The sequence below is a fragment of the Echeneis naucrates genome, chromosome 16, assembly GCF_900963305.1.
Source record: "Echeneis naucrates chromosome 16, fEcheNa1.1, whole genome shotgun sequence".
In the NCBI taxonomy this organism is placed as follows: domain Eukaryota; kingdom Metazoa; phylum Chordata; class Actinopteri; order Carangiformes; family Echeneidae; genus Echeneis; species Echeneis naucrates.
In genome coordinates, this window is record NC_042526.1 from 23,862,345 (window position 1) to 23,875,664 (window position 13,320).

The window sequence follows — 13,320 nt, forward strand, 5'->3', positions numbered from 1 at the left end:
GGGCTGTGGGAGCACAGAGGAGTATCAGATGATACCTCTGGCGTGGTGCGATGCTGATGGCCACTTTTTTTTCTTCTGCTTTGATGGTGCTCTGCTGTATTATATTGCTTGGTGGCCACAAATGAAGCTCTGTAGCCAAAAAGGTCAAAGACTGAGCCCTGTCAAGAGCTGAAGGGTTGTCGGTAAAGACAATGAAGCTCTATGTGCTTGGCCAAGGTTAGCTATCTCACTGTTCAGCTCTTAAATGGGAAGACACACACAGGCTCATCCATCCACGCCAACACACACACAGCTATGACCTTGAAAAACAGAGCAGCGTCAGTCACAGCTAGTTACTGTCTCCACCGCTGCAGTGGAGTAAATTTGAACAGAGTCGCTGTCATCAGGTTAAGTGCATATGTGTATGCATAAGGGTCAGGATAAAAATGTTCTTTAACACAAGACAAAGTGCGAGTAGGCACATTTATTACGGGTACATTTTAAACAGGATATTAGTTATACCTTTAAGAAGGACTCGAACCATGTGAGCCCATGGAGAGAAAACAAAAACTAAGAAGAAGAAATTCTTTTAAGTAATATTTAGATATTTTCATACAGGCTGGAACAATTAAAATGAAAATAGGGCATGTGAGTTTACCAACACGTAGAGCAGAGATATGGATTAATGTACTAGTCCAGTGACACAAAATCAATTATTCACAATAATATCAACATTTTAAAGGGACACCAAGCACACACTTTTGCTTTAGATGCTCATTTGTGAGGGTGTATCATACGACAGTACACTGTGTCTATATGATCCTGACCTCAGCTTGGCCTTTGATTCTGAAATTCTTCACGATCAATTCAAACAATGTCATGGTGATTTTCTCCATTCAAACCTTCAGAAAGACCCAATTGGGACCAAAAGTGACAAATCTGAGTTCAAACACACAACAAAGATGCAACTGAGCATGTGGGAAGTAAATCAAAATCAAAACCATCCAAGCTACACAGCTGACACCAACCTGAAACACCAGATCCTTTTATTAAAAAGGAGGAATGAGGAAAAAGGAAAATACAATTAAAAGAAATGATGGATGAACATCACGTCATGCACATTATCCATCTGTCCCATGTTTCCATAGCTTGAGATCTTATCTCATGCACAGCTTGCCTCGCGGCAAGAAGGTTCTGGGTTTGAACCCCAGGGCTTTGTGTTTGGAGTTGGTATGTTCTCCCTGTGTGGATTCCTTCCAGTCCAAAGATGTGCATGTTTGGATTCACTGGAGGGTCTAAAATTAGTGTGAATGGTGAATGGCTGAACCTGTGACAGACCCCTGCCCCGCTCTACCGTCAGCTGACTCCAGGTCACGGATGTAATCAACTGAAAGAGTGTTTTGCATCACAACGCATCAACTTATACACTTAAATTTCACCCATCCAAACGCAGGAGAGTGTGCCGACAAAAATAGTCTCCAAATCTAATCAGAAATACAGCGACCACGCAGCCAGAGGCAGTTCAGCATGCTAGTGCAGCGTAGACAGGAGCAAGACGAAGTGCAGGCCATGAACAAATTCGTGCACTGACAGAAAATAAAAAACTAAAAGCAGCAAATCGGAAACGATTAGCAAAGAGATTTCAGACGGTTCAGAAGGTTTCCAGCTGAGGGAGTGAACTTAAGACCGAAACTAGAAGCATAAATTCTGCATTTATTTGCCAATATGGATATCAAATGTGTCACTTGATAGTTTAATGATGGAAAAACACGGAGCGAGCTGCTGCTGCTGGTTTACATCTGTGCTTATTGCTGTGTTGTGTGCTTGTTTTGTGCCTATGAACACGTCTGCCGTGTGCGAGTCAGGACCCTCCACTGGCTCTCCTGATGACTAAAATAGCTCAGGACCTTGCACTCAACAGTAACTTGATGTAAAGTGCAGGGCCACGCAGCTCAGCTGGATCCAACACAGAAGGACCAACAGAACAGAGGACAAGTGGAAGGTAAGAGGAGATAAGTAACACATTACAGCAGCTGGATCTTTTTTCTCAGGCTTATTGTAGCAGTCACTAAACCCTGGTCTTCTGGAACAGCAAGAAGCTTTGAGTCTTGTCCTGATGCTACATTAGAATTGAAATTCAAATTTGTCAATCAAAGGCAATGCTTAAAATAATGGATTTTAAATATTTATAAGGAATGTGGTTTTAAAATAAATAATATTTCACTCAACTCACTTGCAGGTCCCCCCTCCCCTTCCCCATTCATCCAGTTGGCAGTAAGCTGCTTAAGTGAATCCAGAGAGAATGACTTATTTGCATCTACAGGCTTTTATACAAATGCACTCAAATTGAGGCCCAACCATAGCTGTCCTTAGTGACACGTAGTCCACATATATATTCGAAATGCTGGTACAAAGTTCCAGTCAAAGTCTGGACCCATTTTTCTTTGTAATTTTTTCATCTGAAGAAATTCATTATTAAAGCTTTAGTGCCGTCTTTGGGTAATAGGCTAATTTTATGCAGGTTTCTTAAGCTACTTTTGCATTTAGTAGCTTTTGCTTTCGGATAATCATGATGAAAACCCACGAGCAACATCAGACTTCATTTGAACAGAATATTTTAGGGCTGCAACAAATGATTGTTCTTTTTACCAGTTAATGTGCAGGTTAGGGTTAGGGTTAATTTGCTCATTACATTTTTTTTCTGCACAGTTTATAATGATACAATGCTTAGAAAACAGCAGATCACCACGATGGAGGGACAAGTGAGTTTCACCTTTCACCCTGATGAGCACACACATTACATACACATCTATCTATTGTCTAAAGCGTCAGGGTCTTTTTACACAAATTTAATGTTTATTTTTACTTCATAATTGCATAATATTATACAAGTCATTTCCCCTGTGTTTGCCCACCTTCCTGGCCATTCGAGCTAATTGGTTTCAGATTTTTGCTCTTAAAATGGACCTGAATTGTTCAAACGTAAAGTGAAGTTTAATTGATCAATAAATCAACCCACTAATTATTTCAGCTCTAAGATACACTAAAATCCCACGTGTGGATGAGTAACACTGTAGCTGCCTCAGTTACACCTGACAGCAGTCAGCTATTCTAAAGCATTAGACTAATTAACCATTTGGATTACACACTGCGTTGTGTGATGAATTTACGTACACGTGGCTTGTAAGCACAAACACTGACAGACTATCACCACTTGCACATTCAGCTGTTATGGAGCATTAGCATTCATTTGAAGACCATCTGTCTAATGCCGAGTCCCACCAACACCTGAGGGAAATATCAGCTGCTGAACACTCCACTGTGTTCCCCTGAAAGTCTCTAACTGCTTCTACTGATTATTCCTGAGCCGCCGGCTTCAGTTCACCTGCTACCACCAAATACAACAGCGTGAACAGTATGTCTGAACCGGAGCAGGGGAGCTGAGGGCCAGATCTACGGGTGACACAGACTTGACTGCTCCACGATGATGCTGTGAGCTTGAGTTGAGTAGTCTTAGATTAACTGGTTTCGGCACTAACAACATGGATGCCTCAGAGAAAGCAGCAGGTGAGGAGGTCAGTGGGTCAGTGCAGCAAACTAGCAGCAGTTCAACAAGTGTGTGGGAATATTTCACTAAAGATGAGACGTGGCGCTGTCACTTGTAAAATACAGAAGTCTGTCCACAAATACAACGAGTGAAGTGCTAACACGAGCTGATGAAGAGCCTAAATCCTCACCGCAGCAGTCCATCACTAAATGGCCTGCTGTAACAGAGAAAAGAGGCAGATGCTGATTGTTTCTATACTTTTTGCTCTGGAGAAATTGTGTGTATGATGTGTTGTTAATTACTGAGAAAGTATCAGAGCATAATCAACATTCATTTGATTTTCAAACTATTAGTATTGATAAAAAATTATAAAAAAAGAAAACGTCATGCAACCCATCATCCTATCCAGCACCCATTTTGTTTAAATAGCAAATGCACTTGTGCTCATCTGTCAGAGTGCCAACGGGTGTGTTGGACGATGAGGTGTAGTCATTTGGCACTGCTATCTTGAAACAGTGGAAAGTAATTGTGCAACTGACCAAAAAAAACCTGGCAGACTGTGCAGCTCATTGATTCCTCAGCCCTGCTGTGTTCATGTGGCACTGAAGCTCGGTCAGTCGGATCCGTGACAATATGCAATCAGCTCACCACATCTAGAAAAACACACACACACACTGGCATTGTAACTAAGGTGCGAGTTAGCCTGGCTTGTAAAGGGAAAGGGAGATGGCGCTGTACTACTAAATGCAACCCTTTTAATCCATGCACCTGGTTCCAGGTCTGTTATTTACTTAATTTTTTCAGCTGTTAAAATAGTAAAAGCAGAGGTGAGCTGATAGCCCAGCAGTTAGAGACTATACCGCATGGACACAAAAGCTCAAAGCACATGAGAACCCAGACTGATCTCATGTCTTGGTTCGCTACACTCTCCTCAAAAACTGTAAACGTGATACGGACAGCACTTTGTACTGTTGTGTCATTTCTACATACACAAGCGTTTAATATAGAATACATTAATATATATAGATATGTGTGGAAGTTCGGAGGCACTGGTACACAGTAATGTCCTTTATTGGCAAGGTGTAATTGATTACATTACATTTAAGTAACTTGCCAACTATATGATGCTAAACATCTCCAAAGAAATGAAAGGAAAACAGCCTTAATTGGGACAATGAGATAAGATGGAGGGAATAAAGAGGAAAGCTTCATACATAGAGAGAAAATGGACCTCACAGCTACTAAACACATTAGGGGAACCAACAATTGGCCAGAGTTTTAATACTTCTTCATAACTGGCATCCATGTGTAATGTATCTAATACGCCTCTCTGACCTCATATTTCCAGCCTCAGGGTGAACATTCAAACGTCCACACAGCCTCAGCATGGTAGCGACAGCATCTGACCGGAGCAAATGTTTCTGTAATTGGCATTTACAACTTGTGGAAACCAAAGAATTCGACCGGTTGTGCCTTGGCCAACCATAAAATTTCTACCCCAGAGGGCTGCTTCTCACAGAAACATGTCAGGCTCCGGGGCCGTTCAACACAGCCCACAATATCTCTACATCCAGCTGTTGGCTGTGCAATGCAAACAGTGCATTATTATGGACGTCAGGTTCAGCTGTTGGAAAATAGTTCATCTGTGAGCTATTGAATGGTGAGTTCAGTTCTAGCCCACATTTTTCACTCAAACTTTAGTCACCTTTATTTCCTACAAATCAACAAATCATTGCTGATTATTCAAGATATAAAAAATACTATCTGCATATAATGCGACATTTTAAACTACTATAATTGACACTTCCACAGTCAAGGCAGACTCTTCCCTCCCCGGACACAAAAATAAGATGATACTGTTGGTACTTAAGGGGTTTCACATCGCTGAAGCGTTTCCTGACATTGCCAGCTAAGCGAATAAAAAGCTTCACTGAGGGCTTTTCCAATCAAATAATAATTTACACCTAATAGTTTTGGTATATATGTGCAAAAGCCACTAAGACAGCATGTCATTTAATGTTTTCTGCACTTGAAACTGATTTGTAGACAAGCAGACTGACAATGAAGAGCGACAGTAATCTGACTGGTTAACAGACTCTGTATCGCTGGAGTTTCTGTTTCTAAGACACTGACAGAATTAGAGTAGACAATATGAGCAAGGACACAGTGAAGTGGCTCATATTTCTGAAGTCTGTGATGCTAGTGCATTCATCTTCTTGGACGCCACATTCAGTTTCACTAGGAGAGAATTCCAGGTTTATTTTGACAGTTTGATTTTGGGAAATAAGTGCTTGGCTTTCTTGAATGTAACAACTGTCAGACTGAATTGTTTAGTATAAAGCAGGGTCCAGTAGGTTACTAGCAGAGCTTAACACAGTTATTGGAAACAAGGACGGAACATGCAAGAAGTCTTGCTCTGTCCCAGGCCAACAAAAGTCACCCTGCAGCATTGCTGAAGCTCACTAAATAACATTTTGGGGGGCAGCGCGGCAGTTAGCATTTTTTGCCCCACAACAAAAAGGTTGTGGGTTCAGTTCCCGGTCTGGAGCCTTTCTCTGTGGAGTTTGCATGTCCTCCCCGTACTTGCGTGGGTTTCCTTCAGTTACTCTGGTTTCCTCCCTCCGTCCAAAGACATCATGTTTGGGTTAACTGCTGACTCTAAACTGTCCGTAGGTCTGAGTGTGAGTGTGAGTGGTTGTTGGTCTGTCTGTCTCTGTGTGTTGGTCCTGTGTTGGACTGCTGACCTGTCCAGGGTGACCCCTGTCCTCACTCAGTGTGAGCCCCCTGCGACCCAGAAACAAATGAATGAATGATATATCTAATATGTAAGATAACTAGCTCCAGAGCAAAGTAAAAAAATCAGTTTATGTGGGTTTATTTCTTGAAGGAGTTGCTGGAGTAAAGAGTAAAGGATTAAAGAAATGAGCTTTCACATTAACTGTAGGTGATTTAATTCTTTTTGGACTGAGAGGTTAGTCATTTTCACCATGATTTTCTAAACTTAATGCTAAACTAGGCAGCTGCTGGCCCCAAAAGGAGTTCACGTTAAAGGAGTGATATAAGACTGACAACATTTTGAGTTTCTTTCACAAAAACCGTGTTAAGCCTCTTTTCCCGAGTCAAACAAGTCACTAAGACTTACTAACATCTGGCTTTTGTCAGCAATGGAAAAGGCTAAAATAGGTGTTGAGACCTGGGCACGTGACTCGGCAGCAGACAAGGGTCTGATGTGAACACAAAACCCGAATGAACGTGCTCATTTTCTATTCCTTTGTATGATGTGTATGAGACTCAGACAGTGCCTTGTAAATTGCTGTAGCGATTACTGTTTTCAGCACACTGGGGAAAATGTGCAGCGCTGATTTTGTTCTTTCTTGTCTTTTTGATTTTTATATTGCAGAAAAAACACAGTAACACAGTCACCAGTCAACATGTTGTGATGGTGAACGTTACACATCGGGGGAAAAAACAAAAAAACAAAAAACAGAAAGACAGAGTCACCTGGCAGTGAAAAGGGTCAGTCAGCTTTCATTAACAGGTTGGTCTGTGTTTAAAAGCCTGTTTATACAAGTTAATTTTGTGGAAATGAGAAAAAGCACATTTTTCAAAATGTCAAACTATAACTTGAAACAACTGAAGAAAATTATAAAATAAAAAAAAAAAACATATTTGAATCTTTAAGCTAGTTATAAATAACTTCTTTCTATTGTCCTCATGATATCATGTTTCCTACATCTGGAAAGTTATCAAGAAGAAAGCCAGCATAAGACACAAACAGACATCTAATTGGAACCAGAAATCAAATATATAACGTGTTACATTTTATCTCGCTTTGCTTGTTTGTCTTTGGAACATATAAACAGCGCAGCTTGTTTCTCACAGCTCAGGCAGACATGACTGATGAGGAAGTGATTACACTGGACACATGGATGCTTATACACACAGACAAATGGTATGCAGCTCCTCAGAGAGTAATGTTCCTCTGTCTGTGTTATCATCAGAGATGAGCCTTTGGGGTCCTCACAGCCACCTGAACTCTAACAGGTTCCTCAGTAATCACTGTCAAATCAGCAACTGTAGCAACCGCGGCACATGTGAGGTTCAAACACAGCTATCTGGAGCTACCAGTACTTCCAACCTGTAACACATCCCCGCTGAGAGCTTCTCAGGATGTAAAGCACCGTATGAAGCAGTAATCCAAGTGATTCACCACTTTTACATGAGACCCTGTGCATCCAATGGTCTGTGCAATAACCTCATTTCTCTGTACAGACCTCCGCATGGGACCCACATGGTGTCAACCGGCACAGCTGTGTGTTGACGTGGCATTCCCATACGTCCTGACAGGAAGCCACAAGCTGAGGACAAAATGGCAGGCAGAAAACAATAAACTGCTCTGAGGCTCAGAGAGTCTCATTCATCAGCACGTCGCCCTTCAGACCTTCTGAAAACACGACATTCTCGAGTAAATTCCATAATCCATTATTGATTTCTAATGTAGGACGGATTAGATGACATTCCATTAGTTTTCACCCCCCCCACTGTCCACAGAGTTGACAGTACGGAAACTCCCATTTCTGGGTCACATAATATATATGGAAGTCATATGTTGTAAATCCAGGGCCTAAATATAGGCTTCCCCACATGTAGGGGCATTCCGGTTTGAGAGGGACATTTCTATAATCCATTTCATGCCTCGCCTCATGAGCTGACATTCCTCCACCAGAGAAATAACCTGCTGACTTCTCCTCGGCTTTCATCAGGCTTCTGTCACTTCCTTTAACTGGGTGTCTAATTCACGACAAATGAAATGAATGGTGCTATAGCTTTAGCATACTGCCTTACTTTTTTTTGTGTGTGTTTTTAACTGAACACATCAAGTGTGGACAACTACAGAAGAAAAATCTGCCACAAAAACTAGTTGTTGAGAAGAACCAGTTGTCTCAAGCTTGAACTGAACTTCTTTCCCTGCTTTGATTTTAAGGGGTTAACTTGTGTTCCTACCTAACCCTAACCCCCACGAGGATTTCATTTTAAATCATCCCCTGTTTCAGCTCCATATCAGAAAAAATCTCCACACAATGTCAGAGTTTTCAAGCTAAAACAGAACCAAGTTTCTATTAGTGCGTTTTAGGGGCTGGAGAAGTGACGCGTCTGGATGGCAGGTGTAAATGCAACAAGGCTGATCACTTCCTTTTGCATTCCTCTGGATCAGCTCAAGAGTTTATAGAGAGGTTTGGAAAAGGGCTGTGAGACTCAACAAAGTTGGTCCTCCTCTATCAGGTGGAATCAGTAAATTCAGAGGACAAAAGCGAAATGTTCTTCTCCCCAAAGACTATATCACAATCACGCATCATTGAAAACAACCATCTCTTAGTTTGAGATATCTTGCTTGTTGCATGAAAATCTAGATCGGAACCACAACCAAAATAAATCATCATCTTCGCCCAAACAGAATGCTACAGAAATACAAAACGTGCTTTTTCGATGTTACGGTCATGTCCTCTATCTCTGTCCTGTATTGTGCTGCAGGTGCTTCTTACCTCTAGCACGGGTCCGGCTCCAAGGATGATCTGCTCCACACCGCTGGCAAAGCCCTTCTGGCTGAGTGCAGTGAGATGATGAATGAGGAAGTTGGTGCTCTGAGTCTTCCCCGACCCGCTCTCCCCAGAAATCACTATACACTGGTTCTTCCTTCGCTGCAGCATGGCATGATACGCCACATCTGCCACAGCGTAAATGTGGGGCTCCAGCTTCCCCAACGTGTGGTTGTCGTACAATTTGACATATTTAGGGTTGTAGATTGGCAGGAACTGGAATGGGTTAATCACAATAAGAATACTCCCAATGTACGTGTAGATTTTCTCCTGTCGGAAACGTGCACGGAGGCTTTCTAAAAGGGCACGCTCTGTTAGCTCTGGGAGAGCGCAGAGGTCGGACGGAGGGTCGCTCCCTGCAGGCTGGGGGAGAAAACCCCGTTCCACCATGCGCCGACGCTCCTCAGTCACCCGCAACCACATTTGCAGGCTGCCGCCATAATGAATAGATCCATCCAGGTTCTTCTCCCGCAGGAGGAAGCGGTAATCATCACCACTGCACAGACCGCTGCGATTCTCCAAGGCGCTTCGTGGCCATAGCATCATCCGCTGGACAGGACAGTCCCCAGGATTCAGGATCCATTCCTCCCCGCCAAACTCCTTCACCTCGGCCAACACGTAGCATTTGGTACGCTCCAGGCGCAACCGGTCGATGAGGCACTCGATGGCTTCAGCAGCTGTGGTGTTCTTGCGGGCACTGACTGGGCAATAAATGGTGCCCTCAGCCAGGGCGCCCGGGTAGACACGCAGGGTGAACTCCTGGTCCTCCAGGCGCCGCCGCATGCTCCCACTAGCGGTGGCCATGTTGGTGACACTGCTGGCATAGCTGCAGCCGCCATCTTGTAAGCTCATGGTGGCGCAGCAGGTCCCATCAGCACACCGGTCTCTGGGCCCAGAGGACTGACTCAGGACATCCCAACTGGAGGAGGACAGAGAGATGGAGAAAGAGGCAGAAAAAGAGATGGGAGGTGATTAAACATGGAGGCAAAGCAACAGCAAAACAAGGGTTCAAAGGAGAAACGAGTGTCTTCAGACATCAGTTCAGGCATTTCCAGCACAGTGAGTCACAACAGGGTCAGTCGAGTCATGGCGATTTCATCGGTCCCATGACAGAGGAGAGTGGCTCAAAGGGCTTTCTGTTTCAGATCGTAAAGGGAACTACTATCACAGTCGCCACAAAAGAGGCACATGAAGCCAGTCTGAGAGAGACAAGAACTGATAGCCATTCAAAACAATGAGGAACAGAAGCTACTTCATGAATTTAAAGGCTACCGGCCGCCACAGCTTATCAGCACCACATACCCTGTGTGTGTGTGTGTGTCTGTGCGTGTGTACGCATGTGATTATCCAAAGGCTCTAGGCATGTGCCAAGATTAACAGCTGCCACCTTCCACACAAAAGTGGCTGTAATGAGAGCACAATGGTGTAATTCACCACTTCCCTGTTGATAGTGGACAGAGCACTTCATTTTCCCTCTTTTTCGTTTTACATACACGCTCAGTCCAGTTTCACTTTCACACACACGACAGAACTTCACATGCAATGCCAAATGAAGCAACTTAAATGGCTGAATTTTCTAGTTAGTGTTGGAAAACACTCATACATGACATGATATATATTATTCAGGTACTTTTCATTCAACCTTTCCTGGCCAATATGCAATATTGGGCATTTTTTGGCTAGAATTCATCAGATTAGGTAGGTCTTACAAATACAAAACTGTTATCTTTAAATGTCAAAATGTAGTATGAATTACATTATACTGGTATATATTATAGTGGTATGTGCAATCTATTCACCTTCCTTTAAATCTATTAAAAAAACAAACAACATCTTTTAGTGCCACCTTTCACTCACTGTCAGATGTTTTTGCATCATGTTATCTGTGCTGTTTTACTTTATAAATATAGCAATTTTATGAACAATAATTTTCAAAGTTAGTATTATTATAATAAATATTACTATGGGTAGATAGAAAATCAGGACGTAATAGCCACATGTGTATCTATGACGCTGAGTTCTAATTCTTTGCGTTATTTTCAACCTGTAGCTCTGGTGTTTGTTCCATCTGTGATCTGTGAGTTTCAGATAATATTAATACCAAAAATGTAAAAACACAGACTGACTGGACATCATGGAAATACAAGATGCCAATGCCAGACGATGATGAACAGTGCATTTTGCGCACACATAAACCACAAGAGGAGAGGACGAAGGAAACAAATGTTAAAACAGAAGCTTATATTATTAAAAAAACAGCTGATCGCTGCCAGTCGCCCTTTCGCCTTGTGTTGCACATTTCATTTGAGCAATCTCTCTCTCATGCCGTTTCTGTCTCTTTCTGACTGTGCTCACAATATTCACTGCCAACACAAACATACGCAAACCTCACATCATTAAATTTCTGCCATTTCCGACGTACTCTCCCAGATTGAATCTCAATTCAAAGCTGTCTGCTTACTGGGAAGCACAAGGCAAAGACAAGCTTTGACAGGACCTGAAGCAAACGAACAGAAACATGCACAATATCCTTCAAGGCAACAACTGATCTACTATTGCCTGAATCCTGACCGCCTTTTATTTTCTGTATAAGGTTTTACATCTGTGGCTCCCCCAGCCAAGTCCATGTGTCAAATGGATAGCGAGAGAGAGGTCGAAGGAGAGGAGTATGATCCAGCCAGTCATCCTTTGAGTGTCTCAGACGGATCCTGCTCTCCCTCCTGCTGTCTGGATTGGTCCTGACCACCTACATCAGTCTGCAGGAGCACACCACCACCAGAGAGAGAGGGAATCGACAGCTGCGTGTCTGTGAGAAACAAAGACATGAACTGTGTGGGATGAAAGACCGAGTGGAGGGAGGGAAGACGGAGCTGAGAAACAGACATGATGAGAGAGTACACAAGATTCAAAGAGGCGTCCCCGACGACTGATGCAGTCGCTGGTTGGGACCCTAATGAGCTGTTCAAATGGGTAAAAGGTCAGAGTCCCGTGTCTTTTATGCAGAAATGTAAATAAAGCCAGTATTCATGGTCTATTTGTGTTGTCCTGTGGGTTTGTGTTGGGTGTTTGCTGCACTTGTATGAATAAAGACCAGAATAAATTAAAGATAAACATAGAAGACCACCTTACGTCTGCCTAAATTTGTAGTTCCCAGACTACAGAGTTAAGAAAAGATCCGCACCTAACAAATAAAAAGTGTATCAGCATGAAACATTCAAGGCATTCAAGTACTCCGATGAGACACCATTGATCTCTGGGAAATACCATTCGTCGCCAAAATAAAAGGATATTGCGGATTAGCTATTTACAGGATAGCATGCAAGGCCAAATTCCTACTTCGGCTGAAGACGTTTTTTTTCCCCCTCAACAAAAAATGGATATACAACAATTTTAATTCTTTCCTTAAGCCATAACCTCAAACTGACCTGAAACTAACCATCAAATCTCAGCTGGATCAGAGAATAACTACCCACTTTGTCTGAATCCAGGAGGCCTTCTGCTGAGATTTTATGAAGCAGCATTCAGGATTCATCAAGGCAGCTGAATGGCTATGTTGAACCCTCCAGGTAATCAGGGATAGGGACTGACGGACGGTCTTTAGAGGTCCGAGCTGTACATACCAGCTACAGCTCTGACATATCACGTGAGGTAGAGCTGTAAAAATGGCCCAAATATTTTGGGATATGGGGGAAAAAAAAAAACCTTTCCAACCTTTCCTGGCATTTCCTTGAACAGCTGTGTGAAGTGAAGCCGCTCAGGAAGGAAGTAGATGGCTATGAGACATGGTGAGCACAATGGATGGATATGACCTTAATACAGTATGTTCAGCATTTACTGCAAAAAACTGCAGCTGACTAGAGTTATGATGATGATGGATGAAGTGGGAAAGTGAAATAAGTGTGATATGGTGATGAGAGCAAGGGGAGGAGATGATAATGATAGAGAGAGAAAGCTGAGGAAAGAGGCGGTGAAGAACAGGAGCCTTAACGGTTCTTACATCTTGTTTTGACACGGTTGAAGCTGAAGCGTTGACAGTAAGTTGAGATAAGGCCATAAACCTGATGAAGTGGAGGAATGACCTGGTTGTGTAAAATGGAGAAAGATTAAAAGAGTGGAGGACATCTTAATGAGAACGTGTCAGTCAGCTGGATACTGGACAGGTACAGCCTCGGGGTGTGGCCGTTCAGAGCTGTCAAT

The 13,320-nt window shown here is 42.8% G+C and overlaps 1 protein-coding gene across 2 annotated transcripts in view; it reads right to left on the bottom strand.

The window, feature by feature from the left end:
- LOC115056247 (unconventional myosin-IXa-like) overlaps positions 1-13,320 on the bottom strand; it is a 137,929-nt gene that overhangs the window by 97,308 nt on the left and 27,301 nt on the right. For both annotated transcript variants that reach the window (XM_029522539.1, XM_029522538.1), the window contains exon 2: positions 9,070-10,042. In XM_029522539.1, coding sequence (XP_029378399.1) covers positions 9,070-9,975 — 906 coding nt within the window. In that variant the 5' untranslated portion in view covers positions 9,976-10,042. The remainder of the gene's footprint in view (positions 1-9,069; positions 10,043-13,320) is intronic.